Source organism: Ailuropoda melanoleuca, chromosome 2 (assembly GCF_002007445.2).
Source record: "Ailuropoda melanoleuca isolate Jingjing chromosome 2, ASM200744v2, whole genome shotgun sequence".
In the NCBI taxonomy this organism is placed as follows: domain Eukaryota; kingdom Metazoa; phylum Chordata; class Mammalia; order Carnivora; family Ursidae; genus Ailuropoda; species Ailuropoda melanoleuca.
Window position 1 is genome coordinate 186,642,373 of NC_048219.1, and position 25,463 is coordinate 186,667,835.

General features: G+C 39.7%; 1 protein-coding gene across 7 annotated transcripts in view; it reads left to right on the plus strand.

Moving 5' to 3' along the window:
- The window catches only part of NYAP2 (neuronal tyrosine-phosphorylated phosphoinositide-3-kinase adaptor 2), a 254,115-nt gene that overhangs the window by 137,274 nt on the left and 91,378 nt on the right, over positions 1 to 25,463 (plus strand). For all 7 annotated transcript variants that reach the window (XM_019798985.2, XM_034655276.1, XM_019798990.2 and 4 more), the window contains one exon: positions 11,757 to 12,836. In XM_019798985.2, coding sequence (XP_019654544.2) covers positions 11,757 to 12,836 — 1,080 coding nt within the window. The remainder of the gene's footprint in view (positions 1 to 11,756; positions 12,837 to 25,463) is intronic.

The following is a 25,463-nucleotide window of genomic DNA, read 5'->3' on the forward strand; positions in this document are numbered from 1 at the left end:
GGGGGAATGTTCCAATCATTAATCGGATTTTTTTTCCCCAATTTACTTTCCCTGAACATAATATCCTCTTGGGTTGAATCCAAATTAATTGAGCTTCTATTTGGTGCTCAGCACTGTGCATTTTCCATGGTTACTTTTTTGTTGTCACATGTTTTTCCCCTTCAAGACTCAGGAAATTAACTTATTCGGTAACTTCCTTTCTGTGCAGTTAGAGATGCTACAAGAGATAGCCGATAGCCATAAACTTGTAAAGCTGATGACTTCAAAATATTTAGGCAAAGGGATTAAAAAAAACAACACACTATTAAACCAGTGGTTTAATAACACAGCTATCTCTAAGTTTTAAAATGTGTATTGTTTTCCCAGATCTGCTAAGAATTATTTGATCGACTACTGAGTGCAGATAATTGCAATGCATAGCTAAAATCATCCATGGAGTCCTTGTTTTGGGAAGGCTGTAGAAATGTAGACATATAGCTTTAATTAGTTAGTTTCTTTTCCTAAAAAAACTAGTCTTCAACATGAAGCATCTAAAAACTCTAAGGAGATCAATTTTCATGAAAAAATATTGAAAATGGAGGGAACAAGGAAGAAAATCTGAAGGAAAGCATGAGAAAGAATTGAAAGCTTTCAATCATTATGCATTGGTAGTTTATTACACAGTGTACAATTATTTATAGTAATTATTGATCATATGACTATTGGAAGTAAGTCCCTCTGTTAAGGTTGTTGGGGCTTTTAAAAAGATGAGTTGTTTCTGCCTTTGGAAATCTCATAATCTTTAAGAGAGAGAAACCAATAACCAGGTACAAGGTAGGAAATGAAGAAGGTAACAAAGAAGAAATAGGTGAAGCACAAATGAAAAAAACAAGAGGAAAGAGAAAATATTGATGCTTGAATTAGGGCTTAAAGGATGGGAAGCTTTGTGTTTAGGTAAGATAGTGGAAGAGCAGACGGAAATGTTGGAGCAACGTCTGAACACATACACATCTGAGAACTGTGGGCAACAGTGGAAGTTTGGGTTGGCTTAAGTGAAGAGTATGTGAAGTATACCAAAAGAAAAACGTTGGGAATTTGGTTCTTATGGGAGGTCTGGCATGCTGTTATTTAAGTGAAACCATACTGTGGTCTTAGTGGGAGCAGTTCTTTACTACCACAGAGAGATCCTGGTGTGTGCAAGAGGGTGACTTATGAAGGAGTTTTGGGGTACTTATGTTTCCTATTTCCCACGTCTGTGACATTGTTTCAAATGGCATCACTATATTAAGTTTTGTTTCAACAAAAAAAGTTCTTTTTGCAGGAAATGATTATTATTATAACCCCAACCAAAATTCATGGTCTAGGATAGTGCTCACAGTCATTAGACCTTGTGTGTTAATTTTTAAATATTTTTTAAAGATCTTATTTATCTATTTGAAAGAGGGGGAGATAGAGCGTGAGCAGGGGCGGTGCGAGGAAGGGTAGGGACAGAGAATCTTAAGCAGACTCCACGGTGAGCACATGGCCAAAGCAGGGTTCTATCTCAAGACCCATGAGATCATGACCAGAGCCAAAACCAAGAGTCAGACACCTTACCAACTGGGACACCCAGGAGCCCCACCTTACATGTTTTTACATTGCAAGATCTAATTTGTGAGTTCTGTCTGCCCTGTGTTCTTATACATACCCCTCTGAACTTTCCTTAGTATAAGGCAACAGAAAAAGGACCATTTTCATCCCTCAGCTAATTTTTATGTTCTGCCTCTTCGGCAGGTGAAATACTTAATCTGACTCAATTTCTATACATGGGTAATGCATATTCCTCCTTTGATCCTTCTCTCCTAAATTTTCATGTCTTTTGAAACTGTTAACTATTCTTCACATGCCTCATCCTCTTCCTCCTTCTTAATTCAAATAATGCCTAAGGAAATGGCAAATCCTAAGGTTGTTCATGGCTCTTTAGAGCCACTGCGGAATGCCCAAAATTCTGGATGCTGACTCTAAGAATGTCAAAAAAAGGTCTACTGTTCACTGAACAGTGAAGAGATATTTACCAAGAACCTCGGATGTTCTAGTTACTTTACACAGACAATTTAGCAAAGATCAAGACAGATGGGGAACCACTGTTCTCGTGGAGATTATACTCAAGTGGGGAAGAGGAAAATATATACACAGTCACTTAGTAGCTTACATAAGCCAACTGAGAAATAAACAAGAGAAATATCCAGTGTGATGTGTGCTGATTAAGTGGTCATGGAAGACTTCTCTGAAGAAGGGACTTTCTATTGAGAATTGAATACCGTGAAGAAGCCAGACATGTTTAGTTCAGGGGTGTCCAGTAAAAACCAGAGCTGAACCCTAGTTAAAGTGGCAAAGACAAATTTTATCTAGGACTATTACAGTAGGGGAAAAGAGAACTCAGTCTAGAGGTTCACTTCCATCCAAACACAGCATGGGCAAGTGGGAATTTATAGCCAAAGAGCTGAGTGGGGGATGGTGGGTGGAAAATCACAAGAGGAGACATTGGGGTAAAGGGGGTTTCTGGCTGAACTCACCTAGTAAGATTCTTGCTGAAGACAGGCTGGGGTGATCAGACATCACATGAGGGAACGTGAAGAATGAAAAACCTGAGCAGATCTCGAGGGTAATCAGGTATTGAGGGTAGGGGGTTAGGATTAAACCAACTTTAGCAGAGTTATGTAAAATTAGATTTTATAAGAGAGTACACAGATAGGCCTTGAGAAAAAGGTTCAGGAGCCTGACTACTATTTGGTCACATGAATTTTTGTCAGTTGTGAAACCTAGTCATTTAGCATGCTGTCCAACTGGGATCATCCCTGCAGAGTAATCCCTCTCCCTGATGGATACATTCCCTACAGTTCTTTTCTTTATTTTGTCCAGACTTGTGTAAAGTACGGAATGTTGGGTGGAATCTTAGAGGCTGAGGTAGTGCCACCAAGGAAGTGCCTATAGCCCTGCACCATTTCTGTTCTTTATAACGGGGCAGGGTCTAAAGGGCATCCCATGCCTGGAGCGGGAGAACAGTGATTGAGAAAAAAAGATACTGCCCCGGGGTGGAAATATCAAACTAGGAAGTTGGGATGAACATTGTGAACAGAGAGTTGTGACTCCTTGAAAATGCTGGCAGCCTGCCTGGACAGATTCCCACAAAATGGTGTTGCTGTGGTGAATTTGCCCTGATGCAGTACTGGCCTTCAATCTATAAACTCAGAAACTCCATCATCAGATGTCTAGAATAACCAAGATGTCATAATAACCAAGGTCAAAGGAGATAGGTATATGTCTTAGTCTGTTTGAGCTGCTATATAACATACCACAGACTGAGCAGCTTATAAACAATAGAAATGTATTTTTCACAGCTTCCAAAGCTAAAAGTCCAAGATCGGGGACCAGCATGCTCATGTTCTGGTTGGGTTCCTGGTCTTCACATGGTGGAAGAGGCTAGGGAGTTCTGTTGGATTTCTTTCATAAGAAAATTAATCCCATTCACAAGGGCTCCGCACTCATGAACTAATCACCTCCCAAGACTCCACCTTCTAACTCCATAACACTAAGTGTTAAGATTCCAACACGTGAATTTGGAGGAGGTGGGGGAAGATGCAAACGTTCAGACCATAGCAGTGTATGAAACCAGAATTCCGTCTTGCTTGTTTTTAATGAGAAACATATGCATAATATTTTGGAACACAAAATTATTAAGAAGTTTCTTGAAGAATCTGAAGTTAGGAAAAGAAGGACTCCTGAAAATCATATATAAGGGCTTCAGGCTCTACGAGCATGAAGAGTCCATACCCACAACAGAGATGTCATGCAGGACCAGATGCCCATGGCACTGCTGTGGGGTGCCACCATGTTTTGCTCTATGAGTCTCCTGATTTGATATTCCCCTGGCTGGCAAGATCCCCTGTGGTTGTTCTTCCTTTGATATATCAATGCCTTCACTCTGACTTCGATCCAGTCTTTTTCACCAGAAAGTGTGTAATCTCTTTTTATATCGCCTCTTTGAATCATCCTGTGGTGATTTTATAATACTCAGAATGCAATCTTACTTCCTTAATTTTTCTCTTCTGGAAAGATGCTTTCTGTTTCCTCAGGGTGCACACTGTACCCTAGTTCTATGAAAATAACAATAGCATTTTCTATGAGATATCTACACAAACAGGAAATTAATTTTGGTATTTCTTTCAGTTATCTATTGCTGTGCAATAAACCAAGCCGGAATGCTATGGCTTGAAACAGCAACAATTTATTACTTCTTATTATTCTGTGAGTTGACTTGGCTTGTATGAGTACTTCTTCTACCCTGTGTGACATTGGTTGGGGTCTCTCATTGGGCTGCATTCAGCTGGCAGTTGGGATGGATTGGAAGGTCCATGAAGGTTTCACTCACATGTCTGAGCTTACTTCTCCACGTGGCCTTTTCACATCACTCAGTTGAATTTCTTCACAGCAGCATGTTGGTCTAAGAGTTCTCCTATGGCAACAGGCTTTTAAGGTAGAGGAAGTGAAAGCTGTCAGTTCTCTCAAGTCCAAGATTCAAATGATCACTTCTGCCACAGCCTTGTGGTCAGGATAAGTCACAAGGCCAGCCCTGATTTGAGGAGAGGTAGATAGACTCTAACTGTTGATAAGTAGAAAGCACATGAGGTGGGAAGGGATTGAAGACAGCTATCTTTGAAGACTGTCTACTACAATTTGCCTTTCAGCTACAATATTCCCAGTAAGCAAAAACACTCTCACCCTCTTTCCCAAATGTTTTCTTGCATTACAACATCAGCTTGAAAACTCGGATTTCATCGTTTGAATCACGCCCATGTGCCATGAGGCTCCTTGAGTGCATTTCCTCATATGCAAAGTTCTTCAAGCTAAAGATGCAATTTATTTGTGCTACAAAACCTGACATAGACTGGCCACCATCTATTGGCAGAGCTCTGGATTGACCTTTGGCCTCAGGGCCATTTTTCACCCTGAAAACCTTTTACGGATCAGAGAAGGCTTCATGGCAGGTCCTGTGTGGAACAATTTCCTTTCACTTTTGCTTGAGAACGGAACACTTCCTTCCTTAGTGTCTCTCTTTCTCATGCAGCCCTCTACTGTACAAGGCTAAACAAGCCAGCTGACACTTGCACATCCTTCCAGAACTCTGCTTAGTCAGGTCCACAAATTCATTAGGTACGTTTTATATTATCTACATTACCACAGGCAACAGTCTTGCCAACTTTCCACCAATCTATAGCACAGCTCTCCTTTTTTATGCCTCCAATAGCAATTTGCTCACCGACTTTTCAGTCTCCCCCTGTCCTTCAGGCCTCTGCCACCACCCCGAAGCCATTGCACAAGCTTTAGATTTTTTGTTAAGGTAGCACCATAATTCCGGTACCATTTCAGGTATGTGCACATGCACAGAAAACTATCCCTGAGTCATATTTCCTCATAATTCTGTGGGTCAGTAATTCAGTACGTACCGTGGGGATAACTTGTCACTGATTCAAAGTGTCTGCTGTCTTACCAGAGATGGTTCAGAAAGCTTAAGGGGTCACCAGAACAGACGGACTGGAGTGGTATGGCCAGGGTTTCATTTTCATTATTGAATGATTTTCTTGGTTCTTTTCCCCTGGGCTGGCTTGGGCTTCCTCACTGTATGGTAATCTCAGAGTAGTTTGACTTCTTTCATGGTGCCCGCTTCTTGTGGGAGAAGGTCAAAGCTGCCATATTCAAGGAGAGAAGAAATCCTCTACCTTTCGAAGGTTGGAAAAGTCTGCACATACTGGAAGGGAAAGAATTGATGGAGCCCTTCCTGAAGGCCATCAGCCAGAAAGTGTCTGCTTTAGGACTGTTCAAACATCCCTCATCATAACCTCTAAGAGATATGGGAGCCTTAGGAAATATCTGTATACTTAGAAGTAAATATTGTTTCAAGAAACAACCTCTACTCTTTTCACATGAAGTGTACTCGTATTTTCTCATCTGTTTTAATTCATTTCTTTCAAAATATTGGTTAAAAATTTTATTTTATAATTAATGGTTGAAATGAATAATTTTAAAAAAGACAGTTATGATTAAAGTCATTTATTATCTATGGCGAAAGTGAATATAAACAATAATGCACTTCAAAGTAATTTGCCCAAAGTTATGCAGCTTACCCGAAGCAAAGATGTGATTAGAATCATGTCTTCTAGCTTAAGCCAAGACTCTAAGTCCCATTCAACTTTAAAACCATGCTGTTGAGCCAGTTCCATCTCTTATATCCTTTGTTTCCATCCAGACTTTGATCTGAGTTGTCAGTTTTCCAGAACAATAACACAGGTCCTACAACTCCAAATCTGATCCTTTTTGCACATAATCATACTTTCTTGGTCCTACTGTAAACAGACCAAGGGCATTTGCAACTCTATCCCTTTACAAACATCTTAATTTAAAAAAATAAAATCAACAAGAAGAATTTTCTGGATGGAATTGCAAAGCTTGTGACTGTGAAAATAAAAATATCCCTCAAATCCTTGGAATTGTGAGTTGTGAAAGAGAGTTATTGTGAGCACAGTTCTGCCAAAAGTGGGAAATGTGTCTCTCACCTTCCAGAATCAGCCAGTTTTAGGATCACACAGTGTGGACACTACTTCTCTTCACTGGACTCCTGTTTCCCATTTGAATTACCGTTTAATATATCTCTCTAACTGCAGAGCTCCAGAGGTATGGTGCCAGCATTATAGCATGGGCTCAGAAGACCTTTTTTTTTAAATTTTTTAAAATTTTTATTTCTGAGGAGACCTTTTGAAATAGTACTCTATGCCATATGCAAAATAATAAATTGCAGAACTTCCCCCCTATTGTTTTCCTTTGTCTTAAAAGGTATAAAAAATTGAATTGAAATGATGAGATTTCATTTTTTTTATGTAGTTGATGAGGAATTTATGTTTCTTCATCAGTAATGAACAGCATTTGGGCTGGATAATTTATTTTTTTAAAGATTTATTTATTTATTTGAGAGAGAGAGAAGCGTGCATGCTGTGGGGGAGGGCAGAGGGAGAGGGAGAGAGAGAAGAATCTTAAGAATCTTAAGCAGGTTCCTCGCTCAGCTCAGAGAACCACATGGGGCTCCATCTAACAGCCCTGAGATCAAAACCTGAGCCAAAATCAAGAGGTGGACACGTAAACAACTGAGCCACCTAGGCACCCCTGGGCTGGATAATTTCTAAGAGCCCTTCAAATTCTGAGATTCTGTGGCCAGAGAAATGGGGAAGTATTGACCTGTGCTGTGTCACGTCTTTCCACTTCTTGGGTCAAGAACATCAACAGATACTAAAGCATGGTTTTACATTATACCTTTTTTTTTAATAAGGAAAAATTATTTCAGAAGGATAGGTTGACAAAGGACATGGTGAATTTCCAAAATTAACTATAAAAGACAGATTATCTGGGCATGACTGAAAGCCGTGCATAACCTTTGTGCTCAGATATTTCATTTCAAAAATGTCACTTTCTGCTTATTCAATGCTACTGTCATTATGCTATTTTAAGCATTAAAATTTGTGTTCTGGAGCTGAACAGGAATTATTGCCTCTATCTTTGGGCTTATTAGAAATAAGTTAAAATTCATTCAAGAGCAATAAAAATCACCTTTTTTTTATTATGGTTGAATTTAGCTTAATGTTGAAATTTACAAGGAATTTTCATTGTCTTTTATTAGCAGTATTTCAGCATCTATGTCTATAGATCAAGACTGTTTTTAAGTATTCTCTAAAGAAATGACTGTTTAAACATGATTTTTTTCCTTTAATTTTTAATTCTCTAGAGTGAGGTTAAAGTAGAATAAATTATGTGACAATGTTGTTTAAAATTTCAGGCTTTGCCTTATATGGGTAAACTTAAAAAAAAAGCATACATGACAGTTGAAACAAATTTTTATTGCTCCATGAATTATTTACTCAATTGCAAGGGGGATATGAAATGGGAAGCTGATATTGTCTGGAAAAAAGTCTCCTGATATTGAAGGAATGAATCTGTTTATTCATCCCAATCATCTGTAATTTACTTAACTCTTTACTATCTAAATAATCCTTAATACTCTTTTCAAATTTGGATCAATACAAAGAAAGAGGACCGGGAAACAAAATGTGCTTGCACTATATGAATCTGCCTGCATTGGGCTCTTTTCGTCACACAGGGAAAGGGAGGGGTTAGCTTGCCCAGATGACGAAGTATTCCTTGGGCAAGGCTGGCTGGGGAACCCCTTCAGCTGGTGGACAGTAGAACAAAGTGGAACAGGGAGTTAGTATGCCAAAGCAAACAACAACAACAAACAAAATGCATCCAGAAAACAGGTTGGAATCAAAAGCACAAATCAGAGATTAGAGAGTCAGACCAAGAACAACCAGAATTACAGGCTGTTGGGTGAACGGTGTCCCTGGGTGGGTACCTGGGAGGAGCTTTTCTATATTTAGGTGTAATTGCTCTTTGTGACATGGTTCCAGGGGGTAAGGAGATATAGGGCAGGGGCAGGTGAAACTTAAATTGAAAAGGCTGGGAAAGAGCTGTATTAATTTTTAAAATAACAAAGCTATTTCAAGTATCTGAATGCCAGAGGATGGAATTAAAGTGGGTGCTTATCATTTAGCTGTAGAGCATCTTTATGCAGGGCTCAATAAATACACGGTTATCTAAGTCAGTTCAGGCTTCCATAACAAAATACCATAGACTGGGTGGCTTAAACGACAGACATTTATTTGCTGTCAGTTCTTGAGGCCAGAAGTCCAAGATCAAGGTGCTAGCTTGCATAGTTGGTTTCTGCAGAGTTGGTTTCTGGTGAGAACTCTCTTCCAGAATTGTAGATGTCTGCCTTCTCACTATATCCTCACAAGATGGTCCTAATCCCACCCACTATGAGGAGCCAACCCTCATGACTTCATCCAACCCAGTTACTTCCCAAAGGCACCATCTCCAAATACCTCCAATAACATTGGAGGTTAGTGCTTCAACATATCAGTGTGGGAGAAATGCAGTTCAGTCCATAGCAGTGGTGAATTTTGATTATCTAAGAGCCATCATAAGAGTCACATATTGTCTTCCCCTTGTCAGACAATATCATGCTTGGTTTGGCATTGAAGTTGTTCTCACAATACAAATGGATTGTCTAAATTCCTTCCTTATGAATAGTTGCTCTACTTACTTCTGTGTTGTGTTCTAGAATAGAACCTTTTCTTTCTTCAATCATTTCATAGATATGAAGTATCTTTATTTAATTTTTTTTCTGTTTCTTTTGGCAAAGAAAATGAGTGTCGTTTGCTCACATTTTGAGTGCAACCCAGGCATTGGTCTTGCCCATTCCAAAGGCCACCTTCTAACCTATGTGGGTAGAGGGACACTGGTTCCAAGGTTGTTCACAAGGCTACTGCTTCCCTGAGTATCATTTCACAACTAGCTCTACCATCGACCCCTCACTGCCTGGGACTCCTGGGTTATGGTCTTCCCTTGGTGCAGTGCTGCTACCTGTGCTTGGGCTCAGATGCTTGAATTCTGCCTGTCCTATTATTTCTTTCTATACAACTACCCAAGTCTAGGTGCGGACATCAGACTTTAGTGGAGGGTCAAAGAAAACAGAAGTGCGTTAAAATTTAGAAAGGATAAAAATGCTAATCTTATTCTAAGTAGGAGTCCTCCCATATAATGAAGTTATCATCTCATGAACACACTAATTCCTAGCTTTAGGTTAACCCTCCATTCACAGAGCACCTCACTATTCAGACGTCTCTCTTCTAAGGATTCCCATAACTCCATACCATTCAATCTCTAGAACCCAATAACCAGTGGCAAATATTTTCCCAGCATGTGAGTTACTTAGCCTAGAATGAGACCATAAGGTGGAAGATGGCAGGAAATAAGCTTTAGAAGCTTATTAGAAGAATAGTCTGAATAGGCTTTTGTTCTTTTAGGACCTGACTCAATGTTCCCCCAGTACTAAGCCAACTTTATTCAGTGATGTATAACTGAACTTTATACATCAGGCTCAGATTTTTGTATATAATCTGATGAGTTATTTAATTCATGAAAATTAACATACACAGTAGATTTTAAAACCAGTAAAATTTAAGACCTGTGAGAGGTACAGAGAGGAGATATTGGCCACTTTGGTTCCCTCCTAAAGAACTGTCTGGGTGATTTTTGCCCCATTATGTCTCCAGGCTTTTCACTTTTGGCCTCAAAGACTCCACTGCTATAACCCCCTGGAGAGCAACATCTAGTTTTTCCTGATAAGAGTTAAAGGGAAAAGTCTAGATTACATTAAGAAACTTCCTTCAAAAAGATATTTGATTGTAGTGAGTAAAAACGTCATCATGGGCACAATAGAACAGAATATTTGAAAGCAGGAATGACCTAGAAAAGTGAGCGACATAGCCACTTCTCTAGAATATTTGATGGGTTTCCTTTCTCTGAAGTCATGATTTATGTGTAGAGCAGCAGGGTAATCTTTCAGCCCTTGCTTCTCTTTTAGTAAGTTTTAGAAATCTCCCGTGTCATAGTATGCTAACTGAAAGAACAAAGATGACCTCAGGTGTTTCCTGATTTGTGCCTTGAGACTCTGCCTCCCTTAAGGCTATAAATTATAGAGAAGCTTGTTATTTTCTCAGTAGTTTTACACCAATAAGCTATACTGTCACCTTATATTATATGCTACCATTTACCACAAGTAACTGCATTCTGCCACACTGCATAATAACGATAATCGTTGTAATCATATATCAACACAATGAGATAATGAGATAATAACAAGGTGCCAGTACCTTCCCTGCATGCTGAATAATTGATTTCAGTCACTGACAGGTTGCCAGCCTGTTCCACCCTACTGGATGGTGTCAGAGTTTATGTTTCATTTCTAGGGGTGCTTCCTTCCAGCAGGCTGTTGAACGCACTAGGGCATATATCTGTTGTGAGTTTCCAAAAGTTAATCTTGAAGCTTATACAACATTCTCTGGATTATTTTCTTGTAAGACGCTTGAGGGGGTTCTGATGTGTCATTGCAACACACCTAATAAATTCATTCCAAGATAGCGTTCGGGATATCGTAAGAGAGCTCATGAACAAAAACAGAAAAATACACCATAATCAACAATACCTGGAGATTTAGAGATTAACTTGTCTAGCCTCATAAGATTTTCACATCAATTTCCCCTGAAGTATCAGACCCATCTGTATAGAAGTTATTTATCTGAACCAAGGCAGAGATTAAGTCTAGCAGGCTGGGACATTTTTATCCTAAATGAAAGCAAGAGGTCATCATGGGCAGTAGCCACATCATTAAAAAGGTTCAAATCCCACGGTATTTTTGAGACCATTTGTGCTAACAGAAACTTGATATTTTCCCCCCCCGAGTTTCTCACTTAATTCTTGGAGGTTAATCTTTATGAAATTTAGGATTGTTTTTAGCGAACATGTTTCATTGGAAGGCTTCTGTTTGGAAGTTTTAAGGCGGAGGGACCAATCGTCCTGGTTAATGCATTTATCAGTGTTGGGTTATTAATACTAGTTTGAAGATAAAGGCTACCATTGTTCTGTTATCAGGTTTTCCTACATATGGAAAGTATTTGACTTTGTTTGATTTTTAAGTTAAGCCTCAAACTAGACACAAAGCAGATTACCACCCCCTCCGCTGCCCCCATCAGAAGTTCCTAGCGATAAACCCAAGTGCAAGTCCTGTTTGAAGGCTTTCCTATTGTACTCATCTATTTTACTTTTCTGTTTTTCTCTTTTCTCTTTCGTAGTGTCTGCCAAACCCAGACCCCACAGTGATGAATATTCAAAGAAGATCCCTCCTCCCAAACCTAAACGGAACCCGAACACTCAGCTGAGCACATCTTTCGATGAAACATATATCAAGAAGCACGGGCCGCGGAGGACGTCGCTCCCGCGGGACCCCTCTCTGTCCCAGGTCAGCAGCCCGGCGGGGGACCCTGAGGAGGAGGAGCCCGTGTACATCGAGATGGTGGGCAACATTCTCAGAGACTTCAGGAAGGAGGATGATGACCAGAGCGAGGCCGTCTACGAGGAGATGAAATACCCCATCTTTGACGACTTGGGCCAAGATTCCAAATGTGACCTTGACCATCACAGTTGCTCTTCGCAGTGTGCTACTCCCACCGTGCCTGACTCGGACGTCGCCAAGTCCTCAGTGCCATGTACTCCAAAGGGTTTGCTTTGTGACATCCCCCCGCCCTTCCCCAACCTGCTTTCTCACCGACCCCCGCTGCTGGTGTTCCCCCCTGCGCCAGTGCAGTGCTCCCCCAATTCTGACGAGTCTCCGCTTACCCCGCTGGAGGTCACCAAGCTGCCCGTGTTGGAAAACGTGTCTTACATGAAGCAGCAGGCCGGCGCGTCTCCGTCCTCACTGCCCTCTCACGCCTCCAGCCACCCCAAGCTGGACAAAGAGCAGGCCGCAGCCGCCGCCTCCGCGCTGTCCTCGTCCCCACCCCCGCCGTCCACCCTGTACCGCACGCAGTCCCCCCACGGCTACCCGAAGAGCCACTCGGCCTCCCCGTCGCCGGTCAGCATGGGGAGGTCCCTGACCCCGCTCAGCCTCAAGCGGCCGCCGCCCTACGACGCCGTGCATTCGGGCAGCCTCTCCAGGAGCTCTCCATCAGTGCCTCATTCCACCGGCAGGCCGGTGTCGCAGGATGGGGCCAAGATGGTCAACGCCTCGGTGAACACCTACGGCCCGGCTCCGGGTGCCTCCCGGTCCAGGACCCCCACGAGTCCCTTGGAAGAACTAACCAGCCTCTTTACCTCTGGACGAAGCCTGCTGAGGAAGTCGTCCAGCGGCCGCCGTTCTAAAGACCCCGCAGAGAGTAAGTGTACAGAGTCTATGGGAGCTGGGTTTCCGACTTAAAAATAAAGTGAAGCCCGGGGTGTGCAGATGAAGACAGAGTGCAGGGCCTTTAGTTCTTTGAGTTGAAATATCAAAGTGGGTTATTTCACTTTGCCACGAGGAAGGATAGTGCATTCTGAAAGAACTCAAAGTGACGATTGGCCTAGTGTAACATACGCAATTGAAAGGAAGAATGACTTTTTAAACAGTGAAGTGTAAAATCTGAATTGTTACAGTGGCTCTAGGAAGTCTCACAAAGTAAACAGATTACTGTGGAATTTTTTAGGTAAATAACTTGATTTTTTGAGACAAAGTGTATAAACATAATAATAAATGTTAACATTCATCTTTACTTATATTAAAAACCTGCTTGAGCAACTCTGTATTACAAAGCTTTTGCTGGAAAGATAGAAATTTGGATAGACTTTAGTATTTTTTTAACATGGTGAGTGATTCTCCCTGCATACTTCATGGGGTTATTATGTTCTCACATCCACCCTAAACTAGAAAAGGCTCCTTGCTTCTCTTTTAACACCTGTGGTAATCAGCATCTTATTCCTATGGTACTCTTCCTAGATCCACTGAAACATAAATTACAGAAAAATCACTAAGGGATAAATAGGTGATGCACCTTACATTTACCATTGAACTTCAAAGACCAGGAAATGTCTTTATCTGAATGACTAAATCCTCTTGTGAACCCCAAATCACTCCATATGTATATGGTAAATCAAAACAGATCCCAGTTTTCTGTGTCCATTGTATTAAAGTAGACTGCTTTCCCTTACTTAAAAATGCAGTAATTAATCATTTTCATCTCAGGTTATCCCAACACAGGATTTTACTTATCCACTTACCCAATCACACTGAGTTCCTTCCTTAGAGGAAAAAAAAAATCAGTACTTCTGATGATAAAGATGGTGATGGCACTTTTTTTTTTTAAGGTTTATTTACTTATTTGATAGAGAGAGAAAGAGTGTGGGGAGGGGCAGAGGGAGAGAATCATTCAAGCAGACTCCCCACTGAGTTTGGAGCCCAAGGGGGGCTCAATCTCTGGACCCGGGTCATGAACTGAGCCAAAACCAAGAGTCAGATGCTCAACTGACTGGACCACCCAGGAGCCTCAGTGGCGATGGCACTCCTTAGATAATTAATATTCATTCATGTTAGAAGCTACATATCCTGCCTGTTTTGCTTGTTTACCCAGAAAGATTTATGAAAGTATTACTGCTTAAATAACCCTTGCCCAAAATATTTCATTTACCAGACTGAAAGGCAAAAAAATTCTGATCTATTAGACATGTCTGAAGTAAAATACATATGTATGTGCATACATTAAATTATTTTTAAATTGAATTAAAACTTAGGAACAATCTGTTTCTAAAATAGCAGTTCTCAGGGGCGCCTGGGTGGCTCAGTTGGTAAAGTGTCTGTCTGCCTTCGGCACAGGTCATGATCCCAGGGTCCTGGGATCGAGTGCTGCATTGGGCTCCCTGCTTAGCAGAGAGCCTGCTTTTCCCTCTCTCTCTGCCTGCCGCTCTGCCTACTTGGGCTATCTCTTTTGTCAAATAAATAAATAAAATCTTATAAAATCTTATAAAATGAAATAAAATAAATAAAATAAAATAGTGGTTCTCAGCTAGGGCAGTTTGGCCCCCAGGGAGTTTTGGCAATGTCTGGAGACATTTTTAGTTTTACAACTGGGGGTAGTGACATCGAGTGGATACAGGCCAGAGTACTCCTTAAAAGCTGATAAAAAAAAAAAAAAAAAAGATAATCTGGTCCACAATGTCCATACTGGCCAGTTTGGTGAACCCTGACCTAACTAATTTATTAAAGTTTCAAGTTTCCTCTAGATGATTGATTTGGTTTAAGCAGAGATCAATTAAGGTGTTTGGAATAAATTGGAGAAAAAAAATGAAATAATAAGATTTTGCCTTCCAAATATGTAATGGTGAGTGTGAAATTAATGGGTGTTTCAGACTAAATTTGGTGAAATTATTAGCTTTTCTCCCTACGTACCAGTTTCTTTGGAGGATCCTTAACAGCTCCAGCTGGCAGCTATACCAATTAGCCAGAAAAAGTATATGTAAAATAAATGATTAATGAAGTTATTTCAAGAAAAATCCATCTGTTAGAATTTGTCTATGTGCTATATGTCACATACTTCTCCATTCGAGTCCAAAATGAGCTTTGTGTGCTTCTAAAACAAAGCTTACACATGGAAAAGTGACCCAGGCTCGTTATAGCTTTTAGGGATCTGAGGATTGAATTCCTTCCTGTGTGCTGTGAATCATGTATGAACTCTTCAGAGAAAGGGCATGGCTTGAGTTCCATTAACTTCAATATTTTACTTTACATAAACGGAAAGGAAGACAAATGCATATAATGCAAAGAATAATTTAATGTTATTTACTTTTGACTCCAGAAGAAAATGCTAAAAAAAAAAATCATAGTGGTGGGGTGCCTGGGTGGCTCAGTTGGTTAAGCATCTGCCTTTGGCTCAGGTCATGATCTCAGCATCCTGGGATCAAACCTGCATTAGGCTTCCTGCTCAGTGGGGAGTCTGCTTCTCCCTCTCCCTCTGCCCCACCCTCTTCCCCCTGCTTGTGCTCTCCCTCACTCTCTCTGTCAAATAAATAAATAAAATTAAAAAAAAAAAAAGCACAGTGGCTCTCAGGATCTTTCTGTAATTCAAAAAGTAGATCCAAACTTGTTGGTAATTGGGAGTTAAACTATAATCACTGTTGCAGTACACTCAGTGATGCAACTCTCCCCTCTATGCTTGCCGCGTAGGAATTACAGACACTGCTGACGTCATAAGGACAGAAAAAGTGATATGAAGTACTATCACATTCATGACTCCTAAACCTCAAGGTTTTTTTCTTTTTTCTTTTCTTTTCCTTTTCTTTCCTTTCCTTTTCTTTCTTTCTTTCTTCCTTCCTTCCTTCCTTCCTTCCTTCCTTCCTTCCTTCCTTCCATTTCAAGAATAAAATTAAGCCTGGTATTTCTATTCTCCATACCCTCTGGCTTAAACTGGAAGTGTCATTTTGATAATTTCCTAATATTCAATTCAAAGCAAATGTAATAGTTCTGTTTTAATTAAAAAATCTATGTCAAGTAAAATATATGCCTTCAACTCTTATTTTAATAATCTAAAAAGATACACTTAATTTAATTTCATATCTTAAAAGCTTACAACTGTTGGCAGAGATTGAGGGATAGGAAAGAAATACAATAAGATGATAGTGATAGACTATGAACCAATTTCATTTCACTGCATGATTTTCTAAACATGGCTTCACATTAAGTGTTCTAGGAAGTATTTTTTTTCCTGGTTGATGGGACATTGTCATGTTTCTTAGCTATAGATGAGGACACTTAATAATCTAACTGTAATATACTTTATTTGAATTGGTTATTATTAATATTTCTTAATTTTGTGCAGAGAGAGTCTATAAGGCATGTAAGAAGGGATCCACTTGTATTTTATTGCTGTAAATTTTTGTCTACATGAGAAGTAGGTGACGTTCAAATATGTTTATAGTGAATTTGGAGCATTCACCACAATAGTATTTAAAATATTTTTCTCCTCAAATAAGAAATATTTTTAAAAGAGAGGTTTTGCCTATATTTAATATAGATGCATGAATATATGTTCCTATGAAAAAGTACAAGACACAATGAAGAATATAATTAAATTCTATAATATACCTAAGGGAGAGTATGAGATAGAAAAGGTATACGTGGAGAAACGTTAATAGAAAATTTAAGGAAAAAATAGAAACATGAAACAGTAAAGTGACTAATTCAGAAACTAAGACACCAAGAAAGATACAGAAGAAATGCACACAGGTGGGATCAACAGGTAAGCCAATATGGACACCAACACGTAAAGCACCTGCAAAGGTCCACATAGAGCTCACAGAAGGACAAAGAGACAAGAGGGCCTAAAGTAGGAGCAAAGGAAAACAAAGATGTAGGCCCCCTCATCTTGTATTGTTATTAAAAAAATGGGGAGTTGGTATTGCCAAAGAGCTTCATTATACACAATATTCCACCTTAATGGAGATACAGTTTTCTACTGCTACATCTCATCCTTCAGCCTCTTAAAAATACTCCCATTTAAGATTTTTAGATGTTATATTGTATTTTCACCATTTTAAGTGTAAGTGGGTCCTATTGGTTTGATGAAATAAACTTAGGAATCAGATGTAACCTTTGCCTTTCCATTAACTTTCTTAAAACACACACACACACATACTCACTCACACAGAAATAACAACCCAAAGGAAACATGCATACAAACCCAACCAAAAAATAAAAAATAAAAATAATAAAGCCCCCAAACCAAAAAACAACAAAAACCTATCTCCATGCCCCCTCTAACACACACACACACACACACACACACACACACACACACACATACACACGTTCTCCTTTTGTAAGTTATTTGAGGTACAGTGATGTTAAAATATTGGGCATTGCTGGTGAAAAAACTGATCCGACTTACTAATTTCATTTAAAAAGGAATTTTCAATTAAAAAAAATGATTTTGGAAGGAAATCTTTTAAAATGTATTTATGTACTATCCCACTTTCAGGAAAAAAGGAAGGTTCTACTAACATAATGTAGCCATCTTTGTGATCCAGTCATTGCTGTGATCATCATAGTGTGCCTACTACGTGCTGGTGCGCTTGAAGTGTTTGTCCTGGGCACCTCAGTGGTGTGGTCGGTTAAGTATTCAGCTCAGGTCTTGATCTCAGGTCATGAGATTGAGCCCCGTGTCCGGCCTGCGCAGCGTCTGCTTAAGATTCTCACTTCCTAGCCCTCTGCCTCTTCTGCTGCTGTTCTCTCAATCTCGCTCTCTCTCTCAAATAAATAAATAAATAAATAAATAAATAAATAAATAAATAAATCTTTTAAAAAAAATTGTCTAGCAAGGTGACCGGAATAGGACACGCCTCTCACAGTGGCGACTATCATTGTCCTGGCCATTTATGATAACAGTGACACTGTGCCGATAGCTTAATTATTATGACACTGGGATGTCTTCAGGGGCTATTTGAGCTTGTAGCTCTGACTCGCCCTTTACTGCTGTATCATTTAAATTTATTTGAATTCTTTTGTCTGTTTCTTGTGGTTTTCCTGGCTCCTACCTTTCTTTCAGGTAGTTTTATGGATGTGGATAGGCGCTCTTCCCTCCCCTGCCTCTCCTATTCTTCAACTCTTCCCTTCAGTGTCTTATCACACCATTAATCAGTTGTGGTCCAAGAAACAGATACATAACCTTGTCTGAGGAGCCTCTTATTCAGTTTAAGTGTGTGACCTGCAGTGTAGGGACTCTGTGACCCTTACCTTCAAAGGCTACTTTATTTAACCCACTTACTAAGTCTTGAATGAAGTTCTTGGATTCATAGATGAAATGGTAAGAATATCAACTTCCCAAGAACTAAGTTGTCCTGGGAAACCCTAAATGAATGTTAGTTTATTTTCGGATCACCTACACATTTTGTTTGACCTGTTTAAAATATTTTTTCTGTAAAATAGAGCAAGCAGAGTAATTCAGGACTTTATATTTCCTTCTTTTCATTCCTGTGAAATGCAGGGGCTGAAAAGAGTGGCTAGGGCTCAAGCAAATATTGAGAAGCCATTGGGGAGGGCAGACAGGAGAATCCACGAGTCTGGGTCTCTCACTTGCAGTGAGAATGGGTGTGCCCTCAGTCTGGGACTTCGGCCAGAATTTCTGGATTCGTGGTGACTTGGAACCACCTGACCAGAGTTAGAAGCTGGATCTGTACATTGTAGAAATCTAGGATTCTTTAAAGGCATTTGGGACTGGAGCTACCCTCAGAACAACCTGAAGAGTATCTCAGAGGATCCAGAAGGCCTGGAAAGACCAAAGCCTGTAGGTTTTGTTAAACATCTTAAATAAAGACATGACCCTCGTCAGTTGCCTCTCCTGGTGTTTGTTGGTTGCACCCCTCCCTCCACTCAGAGCCCTGCACCATGGCCTCAGGCTGCTTTCTGCATTAGCAAGGCTCCTTCCAGCTGCTTACAGGGGAAATTGAACCAGAACCTGGGTTTTAATGACGCACTTGACCCAATACCATGATGATGTGCTCAGGCTTCAGAGAAGGCCCTTGGGTGCTTCAAAGTATGTAGGCAAAGACATAGAAAGCTTAGACTTCTGGTCCAAGAACCTCCTGTGTCATATTCACCTGGGTGTTGTTAAAAACAGATTCCTGGGCCTTATCATAGACCTGTTCAATGAGAAATTCTAGAGGTTGGGCCTGGGACATTGACTTTTTAATGAAATCCCCAGTAATATTTATCCTGGTATCCAACAATTACTCAGGGATATATGACTAGATATTGGCAACACCCTTTACTTCTATGCAAGAGAAACATATAACACATTGCTTTTATCTAACAAAGTCAGAAATGTAATCTATGTAAGAGAGAGAAGAGAGAGGGGAGAGCTTGAAATGAGTGAATGTTATTTTCCTTTCCTTGAGTAAGCTACTGATTAGTCAGGATCTTGCAAAGAAGACAATCAGGGTCATCTGGATAGATCAATAGGAAAATCCATTTTGGTCTGTCTGGATTCTCCCAGAGACCTTGGGAGTATAACAGTGGTATATGTGGCAGGCGAGCTGTGAAGAATGTCCATTCTAGTTCTTAGTTAGAACCTCCATCTTACACATGCTGGGCCTTTGTTATTCTCTTCATCAGAATTCCTCAGCACTTCAGTTTGAGAACCACTGATAAGAGCTACGTCTGGCAGGAGCTAGTGCTGTTGGTCAGGCAGGCAGGAGAACCTGAGACTCAGGCCTGCAGCAGTCCCCACCCTGGAGGTCTGCCTACATGGTTCCAGGCCATCTAAGTGGGAGGGCTAGCCAGACCAGAGTGGTGACCCCAGATGGAGCCATGACCCAGAACAAGGGGTGCTTCCCAGAGAGGACACTTGGTCACATGGTCTAATCAATATCACAGAACGGGAATCTTCCTTGGGAGACACTGGAAGGACAGGGAGAGCAGGCATTATGAGAGCAATGAGGAGGTCTGGCTGTCTTGACTGAGCCAAAGATCCCAGGCATTAGAGCTGACAGTGCTGTTGGGGAACGAGGTGATGAAATTCTTGTAACATGCCTCTGCCTCCAACAGGTTTATCTCAGGAATGATTTCAAAACCAGATTTCAAGAACTTTGCCCAGAGTGGGATCCATCAAAGCAGCTAGTGGTGAGAACTTGGGGAAAGTGTGCAGCACCCAAACTTTTCCTCAAAAATGCTTCCATAATAATGGTAGCATATACTTTGATATGTTTACTCTGTGTCAGACACTGTTCTAGACATTTTACATACCTATTCCATCTTCTCTGCAATGCTCTGAGGGAGGTGATATTAACATTGCCATTTTAAAGATGGGGACAGTGAGGCACAACTTGCCCAGTGTCACATCAGAGTAAATCAGGGACTTGAATCCAGTTTATTTAGCTCTAGTGTTTCTGGCTTTAATGATACTTTATCTATACTTGACCATTCTCTCCAATTTCTTTCCTCTCCCTGTTGCCATCAAAATATACCAGTTGTCGTTAAAACTCTAATGACTTACAGTGTCATCTGCTTAGTAAGAGAGAGCTAAATCTGTACCTGAATAGCATGGACCACTCAACAGTGGTCATCAATTTAGGAAAGGCGTGGAAAACTTTTTCAGCACCCTCTAAAATTCACTTTGGAAGATCCTAGTCTCTGTGATGGGCTGTCCTGTACTGCAGGCTTCTGAGCTGTCCCTGAAGGCATGTGGTCTGCCTAGGGGGCCTCAGAATCACCTAAATGACCTGGGCAAGAAGATGTGAGTGCTCACCTCAATGCCTCCAAGTTTAACTTAAAAAAATACATGCATATTTCTTTGGTCCATGAGATTTTCAATACTGAGCTACCAACTAGCTGATTCTACCTCCAGGGTTGTAGGGCTTTTGTCCTCAGCTGCTTGCTTCCTGCCCATGACTATGCAGTAGCTTGATGGCCCGTAGCGACCACAAGGGAAAACACCATAGCCCATGGATCAAAAACCCCAGCCAATGCTCAAAGGCAGTGTGGGCCCCAGAATCATTGATCTGGAAACCGATCTAGTAAAACAAACACTCCAAAAGAGCCCTATGCAAAATGCTGCTTAGCATCACCTCTTTTCTCTTTAGATTTGTGTTAATGTGCAGTTGACAGAATCAGACACTTATCTTTAAAAATTAATATAAAAAAATACAGTTCTTCAAGAACATACTGACCTGCTTAATTATTACTATTTTTTAAAGCTAAAGAAATTTCTTTTCAAGATGATGAGGTTAAAAGAGTGTAAGTAAAATCTGTTGATTTTGAAAATGTGTGCAACTCCTTGGGTAATTGGGACCATGACATTGTCTGTTTTCCTCATTCAGTTTCTTCTTGGATTGCAACACAGAATCACTGAAGAAGACATAATTTCATAAATAATTGCCCACCTTTTTGGGGGCAGACTGCAACTGTCTTTGATTGATGCAGGCAGACGTGTTTATCCCCTGTGTTTATATTCTCCAGCTGCTGAATCTTTAAGTGCAATTTCTTGTCGGCAATTTAATCAGCAATATTCTGCATTAAGAAGAACCCTCCCTGCTTTAGATTTATAAAATGCAGAAACATTTCAATTCAGAGATAAGGCTACACCAGTCAATGTTTTAAAAAACCAAGATTCCCTCATCTTGTACTTAATGTACTAGGACTGATTTCTTTCCCTCCTATTGAATTACCTCAAACAAGAAATCCAATTTCTGATTTGTATTTAATATCCTATGTTTTCAACAGTTTGACATCTAGAAGTAATTAAATATTAGGTATAGGTAAAGGCGTTCCTGTCGGTCACATCTCACTGCCCTACATTTGTCCTACTTCCTAATTAAATATGATCTAGAGGGCTAGGGCAGGGACTGGATGTCACAAGAGATGGTTTCCATTTGGCTCAACCATTAAAAAGCTTTGAGACTTTGGATAAGTCAGTTCATCTCTTAATGCATTAGTTTACTCACATTTCAAATGAAAATATTAGGTGCTGAACCCATGAGTCTCTTCTAACTCTGTTGTTTGACGCATCCATGGATTACTTAAGGATGGGTAGATCCCTCAAAAAAATGACCCTCTTCCTGCCTCTGAGACTATCTGTCCGATGTTGTTCTCTCTTGCTGGAAGGGCTTCCTCCATAGGTCCAGAAAACAGAGTCTAATCCTTGAATCTCTGCTTAGAGTCCACCTACTTCTTCATGGAGTTTTTCTTGTGCTATTGTCTAGAAATGATCTCTTTCAAACTCCAAGAGTACTTGTACTTCTGTAGAAGTGTGGGTCTTATTCTGATATATTGTGAAGTTTTTTTTCTTATTCCCATTAAGACATATGGCCAAGTAAGACAAGGGCCATACTTTTTCATCATTTTCTTTAAGGTAGCCCTCAGCCCAATGCAATCTTTCTCGAAGTTGATACACCATAAGTATTTATTGAACTTGTTGAATGAATAGGCATAATGACTTGAGAGGGCTACTAAACTCAAGGAAACAAAAGCCATATGAGAAATGTTTGACCATTAAGTGAAAAAAAAATCAGATCCTCTGACTTAGAAAATTCCGCACTGAAATCGATATAGTCATTCAGCCAAAAATGACCTATGCTGAATGCTGAATTCATTGCTTCTGCTCTTAAGTGTCCTGTTTAAAAGAAGGTCTATTCCATTCCAGGCAGATTTATTAGGAGAAAGATATGAAAAATATAGCCATAAAGCATTTAAATGTGGACCATTTTATAGATGTCAAATCATCATCAGTTTCTGTACAAATGAATTGCTGTGAAAATTGATCACTTCTCAACATTTGGAGAGAGAGAGATGCATTTTTTAAGAAAATAGTAGAGATCAACATTTTAAAGAAGGAATTCCAATCTGCTTAACATTAAGCATTATTGAACTTAGGTGGTAAAGAGAATGAAAGCACATTCAACCAGGTCATTTAACCTCTTTGGCGGAAAGGCAGTGCATAAATCCAAGGAGCTATTACCATGTGACTGGCAGTCTTGCACATGTGTGTTCCTACATAAAAATGGGGTCAAATTATAAAATATTTGAATAGCTTTTTTTAATTTTTGGAAAACTCAGTTTTTCAGAATTTAGTAAATGGATGGCAATCCCATATTTAATGAACTGTCTGCACATTGTTTCTCGGTTGAAGCAAACTCATTATTGTTGTTAGTCGATGGGAGCTAGGTTAATTAAATGTTCCACTTCTAGTGGAATAACCAATCAACTGAAGAATCTGGGCTATTGCTATTCCGAAATGAAAGAAATAAAAATACTAAATAGAATCTAACAGTAGGGAGAGAGTGTTAGTAACATGGATTTTGAAGCAGCATTATCTTGTCTAGCCAGGCATACCCAGAACAACTGAACATGAAGGAAAAAAAATCAAATCTTGAAGTCTGTAATATTCTTCTGACAATTGATGGTAGAGGGAAAACTTTCCCCTACATTTTATTCTAGTTAAATTACAGTTACATTAAATAAAATAGCATTTAAAAATTTTTTTGCATATATTTCCTTGTTATAGATGGAACTGATGCAATTAAGTTGAGAAAGAAGAAAGGGTAGAAAAACAAAAGGCAGAAAGAACACATAAAGATTGGGGGCATCCATGTATCATTCATCCCTAGATATGGGTGGGTAATTCTAATGTGGTTTTCATTCCCATGATTCAAGCAAGAAATCTAGATTCCCAGGAACCAGAAGACTGAGACAAGGTTTTGGTGTTAGCAGCCCCCAACAGAATGATGACAGCTGAAGATGAGGCATTGCTCTCTCAAAGCTCTCACATTCCGAGTATCAAAGTTGCCTCTAGATCCACAAGCTAGCTTCTTTCTTTGATTGATTAGTTTTTAACCACTTATTAATGATTGATGACGAGAGCGATGTCAAAACAATGAAAGCTTTTGTCACTATTGGCCCAAGAGAAATTTCAAACCTAAGAAATTCGATTGTCTCGGAGTGGTCCTTGTTTGGTTGATTGATAATGTTACTCTAGGGCTACAGAATTCACCTTGGCATCTCAACCAAGCTATGTTTATGAGTTCTGAATATGAAGTAAAATAAAATTGTCCATTGATGTTTCAGAGAAAAACAGCTTGATTTTCTATCCAGCCACGACTCTCTATTTCCCTTTCATGGCCAAACCATTCAAGTGAATGTGCTGCAATTGCTGCCTCCATTTCTTGCCCTCCATTGCATTTCCAACAACCCAGCTCCCTCTTCTGCTCACTCCCAAGTCACGCAGGGCTCATTCCCAGCTGGTCTCTGGCCCTGGCCTCTTTCCTCTTTCAGTTTTCTTACACTTCACAGAACATCTGACATTGTTATTTGCTCCATCTGAAGACATTTCTCTTGATTCTCATGCAATATAAGATCCTCATTAGCGATCCTTTTTGGACTCTGTTTCTTTTGCTTTTTTGGCAGGGGTAGGGGAGGTCTGTCCTCCATTTATATAAAAAAGCTCTTCTGACACAGTGTTGTGATTAGCTTTTGAATGTTGATCACCCTAACTAAATTGTCAGGGCACAATCCTGAGTCTTTTTTTATTGCAGCCACAGCACATTTTCTGGCACAGAGTCCATGTTCAGTATGTGTTCCTTGAATCATCAAATGGCTGTTTCACTAAAGTGAATGAATGTGTATCCAATCTCCACAATTAAATGGTAAATTTTTGAGAGCAAAGACTGTATGTTTTATTTAAGCACCCATGGTTTCTAGGACTGTGTTTTGCATACTCAGTTTATATTTATGGATTATCTTTCCAAAGCTAACATTTTTTAAATAGCAAAGCCTGATAGAATTACCATGATTACAAAGCATTGACAATAATCTGAATTTTGCACAGGATGAGAAAATCAAGACTAGTGAAGATATTTCAGAACCAGCTGCTCCAAAGAATATCAGTGGAGAACCCAGGTTTAGATAATTTTGTATATGAAATAGAAGAGATGTCAGTCCCATTACTGATTGGGGAAACTAGACAGTACTCAGCAAGGAAAATGAAAGCAAGTACTCATAGTCTAAGTAGTTTATATAAGAATTAAAGTAGAGTCCATTAAAAATAGCATAGCATGGCTATTTATTGAATGAGTCTAGAAGCAGTATTAGGATATTATGTTGTAGATAGAAAACTATCAGCTAGATTGTACATGGTATGAGTATGGCCCATTTCCTATTTAATTTCCAGAATTTAAGGAGAATAAAACCTATATCCTCATTTCTATACTTTTGTTTATTTTTAAAAACTTCTTTGTTTGAACAGCTTAAAAAATAATCTCATTTTAATGGAAAGTAGTTTCAAAGAGTTCCGTGAGATACACGTATGGGCAAAGACACAGGAGTCAAATGTCCTGCGGTTGAAAGGTGGATTTATCACTAAACATCTGTGCTTTTAGGACATGTCAAAGTCTCCATGTATCGGTTTTTTCATATTTACCTCAGAGGATTGTGAAAAATTAAAGAAAATTGGGTTCAAGAAAAGACCTTGTAAAATGGAAATTGCTATGCA